The 23,472-nt window shown below is 37.4% G+C and overlaps 1 protein-coding gene across 8 annotated transcripts in view; it reads right to left on the bottom strand.

Annotated features, from left to right (window-relative positions):
• The window catches only part of LOC308631162 (centrosomal protein of 78 kDa-like), a 37,320-nt gene extending 18,368 nt beyond the window's left edge, over positions 1 to 18,952 (bottom strand). For 6 of the 8 annotated variants that reach the window (XR_014018122.1, XR_014018123.1, XM_081262153.1 and 3 more), the window contains exons 1-3: positions 18,415 to 18,952; positions 15,177 to 15,349; positions 15,009 to 15,081 (exon numbers count right to left, since the gene is read on the bottom strand). Coding sequence is in view for 6 of the 8 variants with exons in the window: in XM_081262153.1 (XP_081118279.1) it covers positions 15,009 to 15,081; positions 15,177 to 15,349; positions 18,415 to 18,667 (499 nt within the window). In the remaining 2 variants the exon portion in view is untranslated. Of the gene's footprint in view, positions 1 to 7,638; positions 7,686 to 11,816; positions 11,895 to 15,008; positions 15,082 to 15,176; positions 15,350 to 18,414 lie in introns of those variants that run through there. The other 2 variants (XM_081262155.1, XM_081262151.1) reach the window with 2 other exon arrangements.
• Between the last annotated feature and the right edge of the window lie 4,520 nt (positions 18,953 to 23,472).

The following is a 23,472-nucleotide window of genomic DNA, read 5'->3' as shown; positions in this document are numbered from 1 at the left end:
GCCACTCACTGCTTTGGTATCATCAAGGAAAAAAAAAAATTAAATGCTCTACTGGATTCCTTGCTAAAGTAGTAGGGAAAGGATCATGTTTAGTAGTTCTTCACTATGCTACAACTAGATCATCTTATAGTTTTTAGAATCTTAAAATTCCATATCTATAAACAAGCTACCTAGTAATATCCTGCACTTGGTTGAGACAAGCTCACTTTTCCTCAAGTGAACTGTTAGAGTTTCATAATTCTGGTAGCTTTTCTGATCACAAGATACCAGACTCCATCTCAATGAAACACGAGGCTAAGAACATACGCAGAGGAAATGAGAGGCAACCTCCCAAAACAAATACCTCTATTTCAGTGGCAGAAATCATTGTGTCAGGCTAATATCCTCTTGAGAATACCCCATCTCATAATTATGCAAAGAAACAAACAAGGAAGACATTGCAATACAAAATAAAAGAGCAGGTTTTCCACTAATTTATAAAATCCTCTTCAAAATGTGAAATTTTCAGCAGAGAACATACACTGTCTCATTTCCATGAATCCAGCTGCAACTCACGAAATCAACAAACTCAAAGGTTCTTAACCCAGATACGCCTTTACCTCCTTATATATTATTCAACAACTCTTAAGGAAGGCATGTCCTATACATGGGGTCCTGGCAAGAAAAAAACCCTTCCTATTTAAGAACCCTGTTCTCCTCAGATTTTAAATCTCTTGTGGTCAGAGAACACAGTTAGCAAATCTCCTATATCCTTCTTTAACACCTCACTGACTTGTTATATACACATTGCCTAGTCAATGTTCCCTGCCTTGAATTAAGTTAATCCAAAGAGGTAAGTTGCTACAGAAGATAATTCCATACTTAGTATAGAAATAATAATGTGTTTACCATGAAGTCAGGTCCAAATAGTGCTCTGTATTAGAAAGGGAAGATTTGATTTTTGTCCTGGGTCCCTTCAATAATTCCTATATTACAGGTAGCAAATCAGTGGTAAATCCTTTCTTGCATATGGAAAACAGAAATACATGACTTCAAAAAAGTCATAGAGAGTAAGATTTATCAGATCATTAGGAGATTAGTATATTTGACTACTCATTTAATTTTGTGTGTGTGTGACAAAAGGATTCTAAATAAAAAATATTTATATATATTAAAAGAAAGAAATTTTTAACTATTCCTTCTTATATATTATTATTATTATCATTATCATTATTTACTTTACTAAACGATAAAAGCCCTAATGTTTTAAGCCAAACACTTCTTTGGCTCTCAAATATTTTCAGAAATAACTTTTCCTTGTTAATTTCCAAATCTTGGCTGCATTTCCTGTTAATTTCAAGCATATGTCAAATATGAAATACGTTATTTTTCCAAACCTAATTTTGGCAAGAGGAGATTTTGGAGTTGGCACAGGGGGACTTGGGGACAAACAAACAGGACAGCTTGAAGCTGCCACAACTCAATGACAATTTTATCTTTTTCATCTATCTCCAGGTCCATAAAGGCAAGGGCAACAACAAAGGATGAGCAGGCTCTTACAAAAATTTCCATGTCAGGAAGAACGCACCCTGTTTTAAATCTTACCCTGAAATTTTATTTCCAAAAAGAATCTCTAACAACGCTAATAATTTTTGTAGGATACAGGATATGAAGTAAAGTTAAGACCCTGATAACTAGAGTTAATATAACGCTATAATATTATCACCCCAGTTCTCTGAGACTACCAGTCAAAACAAATGAACTGATAAAGCAATGTAAAATGTCTTTCTTCACCTTCATAAGATATTCTATAATGACAGCACTTGAAAAATACCAGAAATTTCCAATTGTATAAAATCTGCTTTTTTCAATTCTGTTTCTCTAAAGCTGATTTTGTGAAAAACTAGTAAGTACTCATTATATAAAAAGAATATGATTTCATGACAGCTACCTGGATCAGCAATTGAGGACCATGACACACCCTGAGGCACAAATGTTTTTCCCACTTAATAAAAACATTCAAACTCATACACTGTGTGGGTAAGTAGAAAAAACAACTAGTGCAATAAAAAGAAGCCTGGTATAATAAATGCCCCTTCCTAAGAATGGACTGACTGGGAAAATGAAGGTAAGTATTCACCCCTCCCTATATATTGAACCTTTGAAGGTTACTTTGTAGACCTTCTATCAAGGTATGGAGCCTATTTCATCAACCCTATGACTTGCTTGGCCAACAAAATAAATGTAAAGGAAGTAACATTTTACCAGTTCCAAGTTTAGGCCTCAAGAGTTGTGATACATTTTCTGTGTTCATTGGCTCACTCTCCCATGCTTTCACCCTGCCTTCACCACAAGAACATGCCTGGGCTGGGTTGCTGGAGGATGAGACACATGGATACAGGAAAGTCCATACAGTGTCCCAGGCAAGGCCCCAGACATAAGAAAAAGCACAGCCAAGATGGGCACAGCCAAGATGGGCATTCACCTAGCCAATTCACAGCTGACCATGAGCACATGAGCCTCATTGAGATCAATTCAGTCAGAAGAAACCACTCATTGAGTTTTAGATTCAATTGCTTTAAGCTTCTGATTACTGTTAAGATTTTAAGTTGTTGTTTGTTTTAATATAGCAATAGTTAACTGATACCTCTAGGATAGGTTTTATATAAAACAATACTTTGAAGAACTCTATGTAAGTTACTACTAATAAATATACGCAATTTTTTAAAAGTATTAAAATAAAAATCTACAAATGTTTCATTGCTGTATAAAGATATGCACATTTAATCTATCTGAATTAAATATTAAATTTAGGCCCAAATGTAAAAACTGGCTCAGTTACAGATCAGCAGATGGCATCTACTCAAGCACCAAGAGAAACTTGATTCACAGATTTGAAAATGCTTAAAAACTCAAACAATAAAATCATTTTTGTATGTCACTGATTTTTAAATGAAGACATTATTTTAGCAATTTAATTGTTCAATTGGATTTTTAAAAATTTGCCTTCATTTAGACTTAGTTTTAAATTTTCCTTAAGATTAGCTTAGTCTGGGAGATTCTAGTTTTAAATGACATCTGGCTGGCTGCTGCTCCCTTCTCTTAAAATACCTTTAAGAACCCAGAAACAGAGATTAGAAACAGCAATGCTAAAAGCTGATTGTTGTCTAAATCTGAAAGGAATTTCCTTAAACTATTAAAAAAAATGAAGATGAATAGAGCAAATAGTCAATAATTGATCAATGCATCACTCTGAAAATGAGGACACCCTTCCTGAAGGTTAGAGTTTTCTTTCTCACCCACTCTCTGTCCCTTTGGCTTAGAGAAATATGCTTACATCCAATCCAAAAAATAACAAGTAATAATAATAAAGGATGATTAGTTATTCTTCAACCACATGGAAAGTGATATGAGACAACCATAATATTTCATAATTCTCTTCCTCTGACTGCATACTCTTTTTATTCTCATCAATTCCCAAAAGAGGATTGAGGAGGCAAAATGTAGGTAATGATTAGAAGTCATATATTACATCCTGCCTGAGTGGTATGATTCCATAATTTTATAGTGTATGGAGAAGAGACTAAAGATTCCTTTAAGAGTTTATCTTAGAAGATTAAAGTATAACTCCATTAACACTGACAAAGAATCAGACTTGAAGCTAAGAGATAATAACATTGTGCATTCACTAGAAGAACCAACTTATTTAATGCCTACTATTGGCACAGAATCGCAGGATATAGATGTTAGATACTAGAATTTATGCTGGGAACCAAATACATCTACCCACATTTCAGCAAGAAATGGGTTCAATCATTGCCCAGATAGAAAATAAAAGAGTTTATCTTCACATATACCATGTTAGCAAAATACTAGGTGAAGGACGGCTATTATTTTTCAACAGGGCACACACAAAATATTATGAAGCCAGTCAAGTTCCACTTCTGAGAACAGAAAAAAACAGTAAATATATGTACTTTTCTTATTCTTTCTGCTAAGAACTATTTTAAAACCTTGGATGTTTTTCATTAAGCAAATATAAGAAAACTCTGAAAGAGAAAAGCAAGCAAGCAAATGACCTCAGGACCCAATGGGGGTGGTGAGTTCTCTTAGTTTTCTTATTACCTGATATATCCCAAATTTGAAGCTAAAAACAAGTAAATGATGAAGGATACCAACACTTTAAAAAGAAATGGCATAAACCTATTCTCTATAGCTAGAGGACTAGTAAAGGGTAACCTTGCCAGACAGAAAACTTTTAGACAGTAATAGCTTTCCTGAAGTCACAATATGTAAAGATGTAGAAATAACTCATTATTTCTTGAAAAAAAAAAAAAAGAAAGAAAAAGGAAACTCAGTACATGCCAACATCAAGATGAAAAACAGGTCAGAGGATTATTTAACAACAACAACAAAAAGTTTAACTCCAACAATGTAAAATGCTCCAACAAGTAATTACAAATGCACTTAAATGAAAAAAACTGAGTATTCAGCAAAGAAGTAGAAAAACAGAGAAATGACACTTTTAGTGAAAAAAGCAATTCCAAGGCAGTTAATTCCTCATTAGAAACCACGAGGACCAGAAGGAAGCAGCACAATATTTTTTAGATGTTGAAATAAAATAGTTCTGAAACAAGAATCCTATATTCACTGAAAATATCCTTTAGGAATGAAGCAAAAATCAATACATTATCAGATGAAAGAAAGCCAAGAGAATTTGTTACCAGAAGACCCATCCTTTTTTAAATGGCTAAAGGAACATCTCAGAATGATATCAAAAAATATACATAAGAATCATGTTAACATCAGGAGAGAAGACAGAAGACAGTAAGCAAATATATAAAGACAACTGACTTTCATCCTCCTCTCGAGTCTTCTAAACTATAATAGCTGAAATGAAATTTGTAACATTCTCTGATGCAGCAAGAATATAAAATAGTATCTAATACAGTTGTCAGGTGCCAGAAATTAATTGCTCTTCATATATTAACTCATTTACTACATAAAACAACTCAATGAGACTCTTGAAATGGCTTATCCCCCAGCTCCATTTCTCATCACTGGGAATATATTAAGTAGGAAATTATAATCTGTGCCTGAACATCACAAAATCTTTTTTATGATGTTGCTTTCTTCTCCACCTGTATTTTTCCTTTTGCGAAACTTACTTAAAAAGCTGGATGAAACTCATTGTGTCTTTTGAGTTTGACATTGCTCTAAATCCAAGGCTATGACTATAGAACAGACAACTGGAAGGTAACAAAAACGAAGATCAGAAAAAAAAATATCCTAGCAAAAAACAAAAATGTGCATCAATATTTAGTGATGCCAAAGGTGAAGTGAGATAAACATTTTCTAAGTTTTCTTTTGCAGAAATCTAATATAATTCACTCCTTATGGAAAAAAACTCATATTTATTTAAAAGTACCTTTAATATGCTCCTATCTTCTTAGCCATTCATTTCTTTCCTAAGAATGCATCTTATGAAATAATTAAGGTGTAGACAAGTGTTTACAGACAAACTACTCACTGCTGTAATAACATTTCAAAAGTAAATATATATGACTTACTATGGCCATTAAAAACAACAATGCTTCTAAAGAATGTTAACTGCTTAAGATTCAAGATTAAAAAAAAAAAAAAAAACTAAAGGAAAAAAATAAAACCCAAAATCTATATGCAGAGTGAGATATCTGTGTTGCATCTACACATACCATACTCAAACATAAGCTGGAGAGAAATGCACAGAAATATTAAATGCATTTTTTTCAGAGGGGCAGGATTATGGCTACTTTTGTTTTCTTTTTATGCTGCTGAAACTTAATCTCCTCAAGAACACACAATACATCTGTGTTATTCATTGCTATATTTTGAGTATGTCTCCAATATAATGGATGCTAAATAAATATGTGAAAGAACATTTTTCTCTATTTCCTAAAATGAATATCTATTTCTTTCTAATAGGACAACTTCAATCATTACTAAAAAGTATGTGTTGTGTGTATGTGCGCGCGTGTGCATGTATTTAATTTAAGAAAATTATATTCATGGGGTTTTAAAATATTTAAATTCATATATATATGGGAATTTATATATCATATAGTTCTAAAAAAAGATTTTTCTCCAAAACCCAAGTTTCAGCACCCAGAACATCAAATCTTTTTGGTTGTTTCCTTTAATCAACATAAAATACTTTGGAACTATGTCTATTTCCAAAATCTTTCTGACTTTATGTTTTCCCCATTACTCTCAATTTGCACACCAAAAAGTAAAGTTAGATTAATGGGTAGACAGATAATGTAACTAAGGGGAATAACTTCAACACTCATTAATGAAATACTTTGATAGAGCTCATGGGGCTTTTTGTTTTATAAATAAACATTAAACCATATTTGAAATGAAATTCTATAAAAGTGATTATCAGAATTACATGAAAAGTATGAAATTCTCAATCAAAATTTCATTCAGTCATACAGACAGAAGAAACCTGGGACCTAAAGAATAATTGATGACAAAAACTCTTTGATTGCAATTTGTGGAGGTTGGACTAGTTTATGCAAAAAGAAAATTTAATGATTCCTGCATTAGGAAACCATGGATACCCACAGCTTCTACCACAATGAGAACAAGGCTCAAACATTATTATCTGAAACAGTTAAAAGTGATATCAGCAAGATGTCTGACTAGCAATGTCTGACACAGCTGTCAATACACATGCAGAGAGAGAGAGAAGGAAAGGAAAAGAAAGGATGAAAGGAGGGAAAGGAAGGGAAGGGAGGGGAAGGGAAAGGAAGAGGAGCGGGAAGGAAAGAAACAGCTGCTCCACTAGAGTGTTTGAGGAAGAGCACCACAGTGCAGTAAGGATGCAGCAGGGATATCCCAAAGCATAGAAACAAATGATGGCCTTATGAAGAATGGAATTAAGCACACAGCATCCAACATCCCATCTCTTTAGAGATCAGCCTGAAACACTGAAGAGGGACTCTGCTTGTTAGGGAAATGGTAAGCAGGAGGCCCCCAGAAGTTGACATTAATCCCACAGAAATCTTAAGTGTTTTCTGCTAGAGAATTCTGCAGTCCTCAGGCCCTAAGCCTCGTTTGGTGTGCTGATAGGAAATCTATAATACTGTTTTACCCCAGAGAAAGAGCTTAGCCCATGTTATGCCCTCTCCCATTCAAGCACCATATTGAGATCTACCTACAGTAGCAGATGTAGCTGCCCTCAGCAACTTGGTCAACGTAGCCCTATGAACTAGCCAGGTGGCCCTACCTGCCTTCCCACAGTCCCAAGAATCACCTGGGAAACCACCCTGAGAAGCTTGGCCTGCTGTGGCTCCTGGGAAACAGGTAGTCCCCTCTACCCACCCTTGGCTTGGTAAAACAAACAACCCACCCTGAAACACTGGGTCCATCAAGGACCCAGAGAAACAGAAAAGTAGCCCTATTCACCCATGCTACATCCTGAAAAGTAACCAGTAGCCCTGCCCACCAACCCCAAACCCTACCCATCCATCTTTGGATGCTAGAAAGCAGCCAGGCAGCCTGTTCTGAGTGAATCAGCCCACCAAGGCCCCTGGGACGCAGACAGACAGTCCTACTCACATATACCTGGCCCTGGGAAGAAGCTGAGAAACTCACCTTGAGCAGTTGAGGCCTCTAAGATTTCTAGGAAACAGTTGGGAACCCTGGCCCACTCTCCTGTGGCCCTGAGAAGCAAGCAGACAACCTGTCCTAAGGTCTGCCAGCCAAGACCCAAGAAAACAGGTTGCCCTGCCCAATCCCTCTTGTAACCTTAGGAAGCAACTGAGCAGCCCAGCCTGTGTAGTTTGGACCACAGAGGCACCTAAGCAGCCCTCAAACAGTAATAGGCATATAATCCTTACTACCAGGCACAATATATCAAGCCTACATTAGAGTGGTCTCACCCACAGACAACCCTCAGAAATTTGACAGAAATTTGACAGTTTCCCCACATCTACTACTGTGCCAGCAGCATCTCATCTGCATGGGTTCTTCCCCACATGAACTATGGAAGCAGACAGGTGCCCCACACCTGCAGCCATACACATCATATCAAAAGACACCAGCAAACCCATCCCAGCAGCTGGAGCAATCTCACAAATCCATGCAGCCTAGGCCATTGAGACACCTGCAGAAATTGCCAACAGTGATTATAGCAGAAACAGCTACACAGACATATAACTACTGTACCCAAATGGAACCAAAGCCAATGTACCTATCCAGTCAATATCCTTGCACAGATCTCCAGGGCAAGTCTTTTACTTGTGTGTAGATAGGGCTGTCTGTCTGCATCCCAGGGGCCTTGGTGGGCTGATTCACTGAGAAAAGGCTGCCTGGCTACTTTCCAGCAACCAAAGATGGATGGGTAGGGTTTAGGGTTGGTGGGCAGGGCTATTGATTACTTTTCAGGACCTAGCATGGGTGAATAGAAACCACCCTTTAAAATTGGTTTAGGCAACTCATCTACCATATCAGTTATTACAAATATCAACATAGGGACACAAGAAACATGAAAAACAAGGTAACATGCCACATTCAAAAGAGCATAGTCTAGCAACAGACCCAAAAGAAAAGAAAAATGACAAATTTCCTGGAAGATAATTCAAAATAATGATTTTAAGGAAACTCAAAAAGGTGGAAGAGAATACAAATACACAATTCAATGAAATTAAGAAAACAATCCTGCTACCTTTCCTAATACAACAGTCACTAATATGGCATTATGTAAAAATGTGAATATGTAACAGATGTGATTCTGCAATCTGTATTTGGGGTGAAAATGGGAGTTCAAAACACAATTTGAGTCAAATGTATGAAAGATGATATATCATGAGCTATGTAATGCTTTAAATAATCAATTAAAAAAAATCCATAATCTGCATGAAAAATTCAGCAGAGATAAAGATTATAAATAAACAAGAACTAAAGAGAAATCCTAAAATAAAAGAATTCAATAAATGAAATAGAAGTGGATGACCTATTATAAGGTAGCCAGACAGAAGTGCTCAACACTCACCTTCTTTACAAATAACAACAAATGAATAGCCGAATTTCAAGGTGAGCTGTTTAGGGAGAGCACCAGAATAGCAGGTGAAACCCTAATAGGATATAGATACTTGGAATGTCAGCATGGAGAAAGAAACAAAGCACAGGGCAGCTGCAACCCCAGCTCCCTGGTCAAGGAAATTACCAGTTGTGAGGGAAAGGGTAAACAGGAGAGTCCCAGCAGAACTCATCACCTTGAATGCTGACAATCCAAGCTCCAGGAGAGTTCCACAGTCATTATAAGAGCCCATAGGATCCCCTAGAGCCCAATGAGGGAAGGAGTTGAGTCTTCACAGAAGTTTTGCTTCAGAGAAGGAACTCACATTGTCTCCTTAAAAACTGTCAGAAATGTGAATTTGGTGTCAACATACCTTATATACAAACAGAGATATGATAAATTGTGGTATAAAGGTGTATTAAGAATTGTAATACAAAAAAAAAAAAAAAGAGAGCTCATGTATAATGGCATAATTTGGTGTGAACATACTTTATATACAGAGTTACGAAAAATTGTGCTGTGAATGGATAATTATGAATATAATGCACTCCACTATTGTAATATATGTAAGAAATTTTTAAAAAAGAAAATAAACTGCTATAGGACAGTGCAATCTTAAGAACAGAGCTACTATTAAGAGTCCACAATGCCCTAAGAAACAGACAACAGACAACTCTACATATCTCCATCACTGGGGCTCCACAAATATTCTCCCACACTCAAACAAAAGTTTGTAACTTTGTGAACCTAACTATAGCTGGCTGTGCAAATGTGACCCCATCCATGCAGTGCCCTGAACTATAGGGGTCTGGTGGTCCAGCACAGAAATAGGTGCCTCTTTCAAGACCTGAGCAACCAAGGCCCACTGCCCCCCACCTGCAAGTGCATACTCTACTGTCTGCTGCTGCTCACCACTACAGGGCCTGAAGATACAAACTCTTGAGATCACTCCCCTTCCCCTACCCCAGCCATCTCCATCACTACCACTGCCACCACTATCAGCACACATTGCTCCAGGACCTGAGGACTTTCATCAGGCCTCCAAACAGAAATGACCTCTATTGTCTATTAAGTCAGAAATGACCAATCCAATTTTTGTTCTTTGCTTCTGCTTTGTTTCAGCCATTCTATAAATTCAACCTCTTCTGCTCAGCTTGTTAGAACACTTACTCTACTTAATGCAATAAAGTGTTGCCAATTCTAGAATAAAAAAAAAAAAAGTTAAAATCTTCAAACTAAATTGTTATAATTTTGTCCTTTGACACTAACATACCAGATTATTCCTGTGATTTGCTGAGAAACTATTATATTAAATGAGGGACATTAGTAGTTATATGACAATTTTTTTGCTTTTCCCCTACAAAGAAATATTACACAATGAAGTAAAATATATAAACTTCCATTACTTGCATGACTATTGTGTCAAAATAAAAGTTATTGTCTTTATTACCCCATGAACATTAGAAGCACTTTACCACATTAAAAAAGCATAAAATGCTAAATATATATCTAGGAATATATCTTATGTCAAGGGTTATAATTTATGACTAAGAGAAAAAGATATATGGCTATAAATTTGTATATTTAGCAATATTAATAGTAGAAATAAGCAATGAAACCCTTCCAACTAGAATATTGAAACCAACACAGTATGACAGAATTATGAAAACCATTTTCTGAATACACAAACTCAAAGTTACTTGGGAATAAATTTCTTAGGCCATATAAAATAAATTTTATTCTGTTACATTAAGAAGCATATGATGTAAACAGTCACTTTTAGCCTGAAAGTGTTCATAGAATTTCTAATTTCTGACAAAAGAATAGTCTAGGCCCTGAGAGAAGCTTCCTCATTAAAAATAAGCATCCTCCTTTTTCCCACTGAAAATGTCAAAGGGCTATGCTGATATAATTTTCCACCTAGTCTGAGCATCGTAGTACTTCAAAGGACATGCTTCAAAGCCAGACTTTCAGCCTGGACATCTTCAAGCCATCTTTGACTCCTCCACCCCCTCAAGCTCTCACATTCAATCAGTTATTAAGTCTCCTGGATGTTTCCATAATCTCTCTCACACATTTGTTTTTTTTATTTCCATTTGCTTTGCCACCAGCACAGTCCAAGTCATCACCTCTGGCTAAAATTCCATTTTCTCCACCAGTTTTTTTCTTCTTCAAACTAGCCATAAATCCTTATGCATTTATCTCCCTAAAATGCCACTCACATCCTAACACACCCTCACCTCGGAATCCATAATCCATAATCAATCCTTTGTTGATGTCCAGTCTTTACATAAAGAAATTCTGAATTAATTCATCTGGGATGGAGCCCAATCATTATTTTTTCTTTCAAAACTTCTCAAATGCTTCTAACATACAACCAGTTTTGGTAACACTGTTATAAAGCTCTATCTCATTGTCAGGCTATAACTCCTATAGCATACCCTTCCGAGTGTTCTGCCCATCCCTCTGACTTTTCTGTGTGCCTAACTTTGGTATGATTTGTGTCTAATGGACAGAAACAACTGCTACTCTCTTCTAATGATAGTACTTGAGCTACTAGAACTACTTTGTCACTGCCCCTTCAGAGAAAACAGGAAAGGTCTGGAAGTTTACATTCCCTAGGAGCGCACTTAGTTAATGCCTGTCTTGAACACAGGAGCATGATCATCTGGCTCCCTTACCTTGGTCTGGACATACTCAGGTGTATTACACTTGAGTTCCTGGCAGGATCAGTCTGACACTGAGACTTCACCTATGCTTTGTTTCTTCCCCTTCTCTTTACTCTCTCACTCATTTCATCTGAGAACTCTTCCTTCAGAATTCATTTGCTTACAAATCCTCAGCACAAGATCTGCTTATGAAAAAAAAAAAAAACCAAACAACAATACCCATATCAAAATGGTTCAAAAAATAGCTACATCATGTTTTCTGCAATTATTCATCACCCGCCAGGGGAACTAGTTTTTTCATCCACTTATTAATCCACACCACTATTCTTGCTCTTTGCCCCCACCTAAGATGCCTCTTCTCTACCACTGTGACTACCAATACTTTCTACCTTTCAAAAACAAATTCTACATATCCCACCCATGCCCAGCCCAAGGCCTTACCTACAATAGGTACTCAATATGACTTGGGCTAGTGACTCATTTTCCATGAAACTTGCCCTGACAACTCTAGCACACATAATGTTACCCTCTCTAACTTCTATGTCCAATGTTGAATCCATGCTTATGCATTGATTCCTTCAACCAATATTTGTGTGATGTACCAGGAACTCATGTGTTTATCATGAGGAATAAGGACATTTCTGTTCCCACAGAGCTTACAGTCAAGGCATAAAATAATCATACAAATAAATGTTGATTTTTAACAAAGAAAACTTAATAAGGAAAGTCATATAGCATTGCAAAAGAACATAATTGTAATAAATGTCCTTAACTAAGACTTCTCTAATAAATAAAAAAGAAATGATAACCTACAAATTAGAATTTTTAATTTAAAGTTTCTTCTTCACCCTCACCCCCTAAGAATTGCAAACAAATTTTGTGTAACTGGGTATTATTTTTTAATAGATTTTCTAAGTACCCATGACCTGAGTTTTACACAATATGAAGCCTATGCATAACTTGATTTATTAATTGCCTCCTACATGTGCCATGTTAATAGATTTATGTTAAAGAAATGTTAACATTTTTCTTTTGCATATGACAAAATTTAGCATTAAGTTAGACCTACACTCATCACTTTAAAGACATTTGTTTTCTTCCCTTTTTTCAGACTATTTCCACAGAACTCAGATTCTCAAAATCAAATAAGAAAAGTTCTTTAATTTCTGTATGGTGTAAGAGCACATTTTGAGTGGTTATGAGTGAAGTAAAAAAATATTATCTCGGTTTTGTGTGGATACCAAGAAAACAAGAGCAGATTAGAATTTATATATTAAAACCTGTTTTCTTTGGGCTAGAGCCAGATAATTGTCACTACATTGCTTCTGAGTTCTGGTGTTTTCAGGGAGTTAAGATTTTCATTCTAGGCACTTCCTGCAACTTCTCCATTTTCTAAATCCTAAATACGCTAATAGACCCTATCAGGTAAAAGCAGAAAATATTCATTTCCTTCAGAATAAGATGAATACTGATTATTTAATCAATTACACTGATCATTTTAGAAGAAAAACAGAATGAAACACTAAAATTTCATTTCAAATGCCAATAGAAAATATTTGACTATACACATACTGAAAATGAATGTTTTATGTATATACATATAGACTAAAAATACATAACTTTTATATGTACTAGAAATAAATATGCTTTCAATATATGAATATTTATAAATGCATTTTATATTATATATAGATATATAGGTTGTTTATATTAATTGTATATATAAACTACAAATTCTAATTTATATCAATAAATATGTGAACATAAATTAATAAAATAAACAATATTATGCCAGATTCCAATATATTACTAAAGCATTGTTTAAAATGTAATAATTTCAATAACTTGTACCTGAATCTCAGGTCTTGAAATACACTGATGTGAAATAATGGTGAAAAATGTGCAAAACAAGGAAACCACAGGAAAATATTAAAACAATAAAATATAGTAATTAATTGGATCATTAAAGGACTAAAAAGCCTTAAAGTTTATTGTATGCACTTATCAAAGATCTAAAGAGAGAAAAAAACTTGTATAATTCCATATTCTTATTTTATGCCTTTCCCTAAACTTCAAGACACCTGAGTTTCAAAAACAGGTTGTTACTGAAATCTCCTGAACAAATGATACCATGTGCAATACCAATGTTTTAATAAATTGCCACTCTTGAGTAGCTCAGGGACCAAACACAGAATTTTTAAAATTTGTTTCTTTTTCCATAGGCTGCCAGTCTTGTATCCCTGCTTAGAACTTCTATCATGGATATGCAGATAAAGAGAAGGAAGTTGGATGCAAATAATATCATCACTAATAAGTCATGTATAAAGTTTAAATAGACTAGGTTGAAATCCAAAGTTCATTCTCAAAGAAAGATTTGATTTATGCCGCAGTCTGGCTGGGCACAGAATCACGAGCCACTCAAGCAGGAACAAAACTTTATTTTGAAAATGCCGCCAATCCCCGTAGGCGCCCGACAAGCCAGCTGGTCCACCAACGGGGTCGCGTCTACCAGAACCCGGGGCCGGACCTCCCCCCGAATTCCCTCCTACTATCCTTCCCCAACCAATGGGAACTCTCCAGGAGTCCCGTAACATGAGTCCCTTAGCAGGCCAAGGTGAACAGCAGCAGTCCAATTTCCATATGAATGTAAATCTTAACATAATCATATCATCTCAATGGCTAGCTGGGGTCACCTTATGACCAAAAGTGCCATGCATCATATTATTTGCTTGTGGCTCCTAGCAGATTTATAGTTTCTTAGTGATGGTTTTCTTTTCTTGTTAGCATATGTAATTCTTGTAATTATCTCCATGACCAGCCCTCTCCTGGCCAAAGAGTTCACTGACCTTTTATATGCTCCCACAGCACTTAGCATATATTTTCTATTTTAGCACACACCACACAGTGCATTAAGACTGCATTATAGATGCCATTTAAAAATAATGATTTTTTTCCTCTTTACATTTTGCTATTGCCATTCCCATAAATATTTCTTAAAAGGAAAAACCCTAAAAGATGAATAAACACAAAAAACAGAATACCAGACAGAAGAGGTTTGTGTGGTTTGTGGCTTAACACATCCTTTAGTAAAGTTACTTCAGAAAGTAATCAACATGATAAGCTTTAAGGGTAGAAGTGATAATGGATCAAGATATAAAGAGGCACAGGAGGTAGCTCAGACAGAGGCAGCAGCCAGAAAAGGGTATTAATATAAAACCAGACAGGGATTAATATGGCATATAGGCAAACATGAGACCAGTCTGATGGATCAAAAGTTAAACAAGATTTAAACTCACTTTCTAAACCTCCATCTCCAATTGGACAGTTTGCAAGAGACAGGTGCACCAAAGAAGTCGATTTATTCAATCCCTTTATTAGAGGAAAAGAGTTAAAAAAATTTATTGAGTATTTCCCCCTACAAAACAACTATGAAACATTTGCAGGCCACACTGAAGAAGGCTTACCTTTGTTAAAATAATTAAATCCCTCTCTCTCAGAACTAGTCCATTTAACTCCAGGTTCCTCAGCACACTTGATACACTTAGACAGCCTTTAAGAGCTTTACACAACTGGAAGGTCACATCTTTGGATCTTATAGCAGGAACGCGACTTCTGCAAACTTTGTTTATGTCAGAACCTAAAGCAAAGTTATTGTAAAATTAGCAATATCAATGATACAGTTCATCATTTAAAAACATTCGTTCACTATTAAGGCGCAGACATGAACCATATCCTTAAAAAATCCTTGTAAGGAAAAACACAAGAACTCAAAGTCACCTGAGGTACAGAAACACAAACTTTATACATAGAGGTTTTTAAGATGGCAAAGAAATTGCACCTAAGGGATAGCTTCAAGAAAATACTGATACTGAACCCAGAAAGATGAAAGTAAGTTAGAGTGGATAATGTATTCTTCTAAGAGGAAGTGGAATGTGCAAAGGCAACCATGCCTGACCCCTGCAAAGCACTGTAAATGCTGCAGGTGGAATGACTACACTCTGCAGGGGTTGAGGAGAAGAGCTGCAAATTTTAAGAGGCAGAAACAAGCCTGGAAGAAAGTTGTCTTTTATCTCACAAGTGATGAGAACTAGGGCTACCACACATTAGGTGAGTTCCTGGCATGTCAGAAAATATGTGTCTCACTGTGAGAGGACCAATTAGATAAAGAAAAGGATTAGAAAAAGGCACCTGCTTTCAATTAAAAAAAAATACCCCTTCCTCATGCATAACTAGCCCCATGAAGCTTGGCAGAACACAGCTCAGATTTCAGTACCTTTGACAAAATACAAGTTGTGCCACCAATTTGCAGCGGTCCTGTGAGTCACTTTAAACATTTTTTTAAGCATATGGTTTCATCTTAGAAAGATCACTTGAACTGAAGTAGGCAGAAGAATTAAGGGAAACCGAGTTCAGGGGCAGCAAAACTAGCTAGGAGCTTCTGCAATAGTACAGGCAAAATGTAATTAAGGTTGAGTAAGTGACATATAAGAGGTTAAAACCTAGACCCACTGGATTTGAGAGAGGAATAAGATTCAGCAAAGGATATCTGAAAAGAAATTGGTCCACAATACGTTTTTTCTTACACTGAGAATAAAGCATTTGGCAAAATCAAGTATACTAGTTTTGACTCTTAAGATCCCTCTCATTTTTCATTTATTTTGATTTCTGCTATTACTGTGGTTAAGTCCCTTCAGAGGTGCAGGATCATTCAACATCTGAATGAGATGCAGAGAATAAGGTGACTTCAGTCAGGGGTGTGATGAATGGTCCTTGCAGAGCAGACCATGGATGGTGCTAACCTCAGACCTTAGAAAAAGACTAGGCATATGACTAATAGTCAGGTTTGAAATAAATCCATAATCACTTCCTCTCCAAGATCTCCACACTCTCCTTCTCAGCTGGTTACTTTCTCTCAGCTTATAAACATAACTCAAGTCCATCCATTTAGAAAATGTTGAAAGCCTTTCAAATATTTTCTCCATCTTCTTTGTGGGTAACTTAGATCCTCTCCTATCTTCACATGCCTGTCTTTCCACAAGGCCCAAATCTGTATCTAGGGTTTAGATCTACCTAACAGAGACAAATCTGGAAGCTGTCTTAAAACATTAAAGATGAACTAAGATTCTCTTCCCAACCTAATCTAGTTGTCCTGTGTCTTAGGGAAAGATGCTATTCTAAATTCTAACTAGTCACCAGGCCCCATCCATTCTCATCATTCAAAATCCAGCCCTTCTCCCTATCTTAATTTGGGCTGTTAGATTACAATTCTTTCCCAACTTTAATTTGTCTTCCATATAGAGGACATAGTAGGGCCCTAAATCAAAAGTCCATTTCAACGTCCTTCATTGGTTCCCCACAACCTTCAGGATAAACACTGAACATCTGATCTATTTGGCCTTCATAGGGGCAGAGGCACACTAAGCTCATTGTAGTGCCAGCAGGACACTTTACACATGACCTGCTTTAATACTAAGAACTCACTTAGAGTTGTTTTAATACTTTTTATAATTGTAAGAATTGTAGTTCAAAAAGTAATTTGCCTCAGATCACATAGAATGTAAGCTCCAGAATTCAAACCCTAGGCCACCTCTAATATCTGTACACTTTTGTTATATGATACTACTTTAAAAAAAATTTTTTTAACAAGATCTGTCTTTATTAAAAAGGTATTAAGAGTGAGATATAACATATATGTTGGGTGACAATTTTTTTTTTTTTTTTTTTTGCTGCTTTGCATATGTCCATAATGAACATGAAAGCACCACAAATACTGATAGGGGAGTTAAATTAAACATGGTGAATTTACAAATACAAAACCTGCAAAAATTAAAAATAAAGAGAAACAAAGAACAGAAGCATTAAGAGCAATCACTTTGCCAAACAGATCATCCTAAATATATCCTGCAGGGAGCCAAGTTTATCATTCTCAAGTGTCCCCACTCCAAAACTTTACCACTCCCACTCCCCCAGTCAACTGCCTGAAGGGGGCAAAACTACAAGGGCATCCCAGCTAGCTACAAACATCCCACGAAGCAGATTAGGCTGGATTCATAAATTTACACTTTACTTTCCCCATCCATCTTTAACAAAATCTCTTTTATACTCTTTTGATGGTTACTAATGGAAAGATGTGAGCCTCTTTCAGGTCAATTTAGAAAATATGACTTGAGCCCCTATAATGTGAAAAGTACTAGAAGGAATAACATTTTGTCACATGTAGTCATTCACCTGTTTTCTGAATAATCGGAGGGTCTGGATTCTAATTACCCTATATCTCTAAGTGGCTAATAGTTGAAAAGGGCTTTACAAAATTCTTACATACACACTTTTTTAATGAAGAAAAGGGTTGGAATATATTAATTTCCTAATCGCTTACTTTTTTTGTATCAGGCAAAAAAAAAAAAAAAGACATTGAATGAAAGAGGAAACAACTGTCCAAGATTTAATGACGTCCCAAACTGTGCTAAGCATTCTACAAACATCATTAACTCAGGGAATCCTTGCAACCACTTATCCTCGGTCTTCTTATTAAGCCCAAGTTACGGATGAGAACTCGGTACCTCAAGACCTTCAATAACTTGCCAGGTTCCCCTCGCTGGTACTGCACACATCCTCCAGCACAAAGCGCCTCTTCTAGGGCCCAGGCTCCACCTTGGACCTATCTGAAAACCCATTTCGAGGCACCCACCGAGGAGCACAAACCTGTTTCACCAAGCCACGGCTGGAAGAAGCTCTTGATGGAGATCACGGGCAGATCTTCATTAATCTTGAGGGTGCTCAGGAGGGGTGCCCAGTCCACCACCCGCAGGCGGTCGGCTTTGAAGTCCAAAACGCCCTCGCGGAGGCAGGTGCGCACGGCGGGCAAAGGTACCGAGTCCTGCAGCGCGCACAGGTACTCATAGTGCGAGAAGAAGTCCGCTGCGCTGTCCCGGCGCAGTTTCACGGAATCGATCATGGCCAGAGGCTATCCCGACCACAGAGACCACTCCCGCACCCACCAGGGGCCCCAGATCTCGCCCAGCCTCTCCAGCTCCCACCGCTGGGCGGCTGCGGCCCCGCACTGTGCGCAGCAGCGGCGGCTCAGCCCGAAGAGCACGGCCAGGGCCCCCAGGCTAGGCCAGCTCCTCGACGCTGCCTTCCCGCGCTGCCTCCCGCTCTGCGGCCGTAGCCGTTAGCGCCGTTGGCGTCAGCCTCATCAACACCTGAGGCGCGGGACCGCGGTTCAAGCCTGAGGGCGGGTTCTGGCGCGGGTGGTGCGCGTAGACGTCAGCGCGCTTGCTGCGTCCACACGCAGACTGCGCCTTCCAAAGGGGCGGGGCCTTAAGCCCGGGAGGCTGGCCAAGCCCAGAAATAGTAGATGGGTATAATGTGGAGTTTGCATAAAAAGTTTACTGATTGATCTGAATAAATATATGAAATGGATGTAGCAACGCATTTTTAAAACGTGATCTAGTCCTGCCGGGCGCAGTGACACAGGCCTGTAATCCCAGCGGCTCTGGAGGCTGAGGCAGGAGGATCCAAAGTTTAAAGCCAGCTTCTCAGAAGGGAGGTGGTAAGCAAGAAAGTGAGACCCTGTTCTAAATAAAATCCAAAATAGGGCTGGGGATGTGGCTCAGTGGTCCAGTGCCCCTGAGTTCAATCCTGGGTACCCCTCCCCCCCAAAAAAAGAATAAACCAGGGTCTAGTCCTTGGGTAAATTATTAAAAAGTTTTCAATTCCTGGAAGTCAACCATACTCTGTCAGTAGAAAAAATTGAGAAGCTGCTCAAATCCACATGTAAATCAAATGGCTTCAGTTTTGTTTTCTGTCTTCTCTTTGGAGCAGATAAAGCTAGTATTTAACTTAGTTATCATTTTCAATTAATATTAGTTTTTAATGTTAGTTATGTTAAAATGCAAATGTGTACTTGTGGGTGACTTCTGTGTCACAGAAAGCAGATAATTTATTTTCAGTAGTCCTTTTTAAAAGTTACAATTATGTTCAGTGTAATAGTTATTGAAAATAAACCGTTCACTATCAGTAGGAAAATTCAGAATCATATGCTCATTTATTTTTTTATTGGAACATTTAATTGTATATAAAATGCATTACTTTTGACAGAAACAAAATGAACTCTGGGAAAATAAACATACAGTCTGTCAGTTTTTTAAAACAAACAAAAAGCCTGAACTCCTGAGGAAAGTGTCTGTGCTTGGAGTAGTCAGGACAGAGACTCACTCAATAAGGAATATATGAATAGTGGATTGTCATCCATTAAATCTTTTATGCCTCTATCAATTTCTACAAATAACCCTTAATTTCTGTAGTTTCTATTTGGCCCACATAATTGTTGGCAAATTGTAAACTGTTACATAAACTCAGTATTTCATTGTATTTACATTGAATCACTACATTTGTATTGATGATGATGATGATGGCTAACTCTGATAATTAGTACTATGTCCTAGGCATTATTTTTAGGCAATAAGTATGAAATTATTTATTTTTCCTATCATCTCCTCAAGGAATATGCTTTGTAGTTTGTAAATACAGTTTACAAATGAGGACACTGGGGAACAGAGATGTTAAGTGGTATACAGCTCAGTCAGTACAAGAACCCTGATAATTGTCTTCAAAACCTGTATTTTTATCCCTTCTCTAGACCAATGATAGTCTTCCTGTCAAGCCTTAGACATTATAGTGTTCCTCTTCTATCTGTTGCTTTCTGAATATTACAACCCACTACCAACACACACACACACACACACACACACACACACACACATACACACATATGTGAATGCATGCACACACATTCCTCTAAAATTCCTCAGATATGGCCACAGTGATGACTTTGTCATGCAACATGCTCAAATTAAAATAAACATTCATATATCCAACAACCAGCTTGAACTAAAACATTACCACTTTAATTGAAGAGCCCTGTATAACTGCCTTCCAGATCACAACTGCAGTGCCCTCAGACCCTGAGATAATTGCTTTTGTGAACTTGCTATTCATCCTTGCAAGTTTTACATTTCTGCTACATTTGTAAATAAATAGCATGTAACATTCTACTATGTTTTTGCCTGCTTCATTGTTCCCATTGCTAGGTTCTTCCATGTCCATACATAGAACTTGAATTCATTCATTTTCCCTGGATTCCCATAGAAGAACATAGATAATTCACTTGTCTGTTTTCCTGTCAGTAAAAAATTTAAATCATTTCCAATTTTCATTTCTCTTGCTTACTTATTCTACATGTTGGTTTTCTTTTGGTTTCCATCCTCAGCCTCTACCTTTTCTGACATTTTGCAGTTTCTTTTGCTGATTTTATCTCTGGCTCAATTTGAACTTCCCCCTTAATATTAATGGCTTCTGACAAAGATATCTTTCTCCACACATCAAATCTTGGGAATGCCAAAGATTTCTCATTACATTCAGAATCAGATCTGTATTCCTTAGCTTGGCATTTAGGCACCTTCGTAACTGGAGTACCTCCAATGATTTATTTCTTACTACATTCCTTCCTATGTGTCTTCTTTAGACACATGGAACTTCTTGAAGTTTCTGATACTGTCATTCCTACCCAGCCCTTTAATCATGCTACTCCTGAGTGGTCTAACTTCAATTTTTTCCCCAAGCTTTGGCTTGTGGGCACCATCCCAGGGAGGCCTTTTTCTCCTAACACTCATCTCTCCTATTTCTTTAGTGCCCTGCTTCTCTGCTCCCTGACGTTCCTGAAACACACACTTAGTACAAAACACTGGCATCTTTTTTACATGATTTTCCTTCCATAGTCAAGGAGCATGTCTCATTCATGCTTGTATTCCCTAAGCCAATCTTGCACAGTGTTGATACAGAAGAGGTACTGAATGATGACTAATTATTGGAGCAATCTTCTCATCATCAAAAGTCATCATCAGCATTTTGTAGCTGGTGCCTATTGACACAGCTCAGGGAAGCCTCCATCATATTAATTAATCATTTAACATTTGAATTTAAAATTTATTTTTCCTGAGCTTACTCATTTTCACTGTGGCAAGATCTCTGTCAAGCCTTGCCTAACAATCTCTTCTCTGCTTCAATTAAATTATGGTTTTATTTCTTCTTTGGATGTCTGGTGAGTTTGTTCACCCGCATGTTGCCCTGAACACTGTGAATGAAAGGTGCCTGTGCACAGCATCTCTGGGATCCTCTGAGAAAATGGGCTCAAACCTGGCCCAAGACAAAATGCTTTGGCCTCCCTGCAGGTGATGACGTGGGAGTGATATGCTACTGGGCAATATGAGAGATATACTCTCCTCTTCTAAGGGGTCTGGTGAGTGAATGTTGACCACAATACAGCTGAAGGCATCCTGTTACCTCTTATTCACCATACTCTACTCAGAGTTGATCTTGACTATATTTTACTTGACTTCCTAGCTACTTTTCTTTCCATTGAACCACAATGCTTGTGCCCTCTACTTATCTTTGAAATTGACCCTCTTTACCTACTCCAGAGAAACAAGTTTTGTTGGATCCAGTCTCATAACGTCAACCTGCCGACAGCATAGGCTCTCTTATTTTAACTGACATGTGGTCACTTTTCATTTTTCTTCTCCCTTCCTTATGGGATATTCACATGTTTATCCCAAATCCCCTCCCTCTTTTCAGATTGCCACTGGACTTCACTCTACATTCCTGCTCTCTCACCTGAAAAGGACATCTCCTATTTTAACAAGACACAAACTTCCTTGTCGTCTTTCCTCTCACTCTGGCTACCTTCCAAACTGTGCTCTGTAATGTAGCCACTACCACTTCCCCTTCAGATCCTTCTGAGATTTCCTATTGCTCTTAGGATAAAGACAAAACTCACAACCATCTCCACTCAGCATGGAGCCACACACTGGCTGCTGGTTGGGAATTATTACTGTTCTCCTAATATAAAGAGCTCACTTCAGAGTGTAAGTCACTTTTGCATTAAGGCAGTTCAGCAGGCTTTTTAAGAACAAGATTTTCTTTTTTTTTTTATTGAATGTTCACAACATTACAAAGCTCATGACAAATCATATTTTATAGATTAGAATCAATTGGGTTATGAACTCCCATTTTTACCCCAAATACAGATTGCAGAATCACATCGGTTACACATCACATTTTTACATACTGCCATATTAGTGACTGTTGTATTCTGCTACCTTTCCTATCCTCTACTATCCCCCCTCCCCTCCCCTCCCATCTTCTCTCTGTACCCCATCTACTGTAATTCATTTACCTCCATGTTTGTTATCCCATTCCACTCGTAAACTCTTATATGTAATTTTGTATAACAATGAGGGTCTCGCTCCATTTCCATGTGATTTCCCTTTTTTTCTCCCTTTCCCTCCCACCTCATGTCTCTGTTTAATGCTAATCTTTTCTTCCTGCTCATCCTCCCTGTTCTGTTCTTAGTTGCTCTCATTATATCAAAGAAGACATTTGGTATTTGTTTTTTAGGGATTGGCTAGCTTCACTAAGCATAATCTGCTCTAGTGCCATCCATTTCCCTGCAAATTCCGTGATTTTGTCATTTTTTAGTGCTGCGTAATACTCCATGGTGTATAAATGCCACATTTTTTTTATCCATTCATCTATTGAAGGGCATCTGGGTTGATTCCACAGTCTAGCAATTGTGAATTGTGCTGCTATGAACATCGATGTGGCAGTATCCCTGTAGTGTGCTCTTTTAAGGTCTTTTGTTTATCATGAAAGGTTTTTATTTCGTTGTCGTATCTGAAGCTTAATTTTGCTGGATACAGA

The sequence above is a fragment of the Spermophilus citellus genome (genome assembly GCF_964194105.1).
Source record: "Spermophilus citellus genome assembly, chromosome: 2".
Lineage (NCBI taxonomy): Eukaryota > Metazoa > Chordata > Mammalia > Rodentia > Sciuridae > Spermophilus > Spermophilus citellus.
This window is presented reverse-complemented; position numbering and strand designations above follow the sequence as displayed.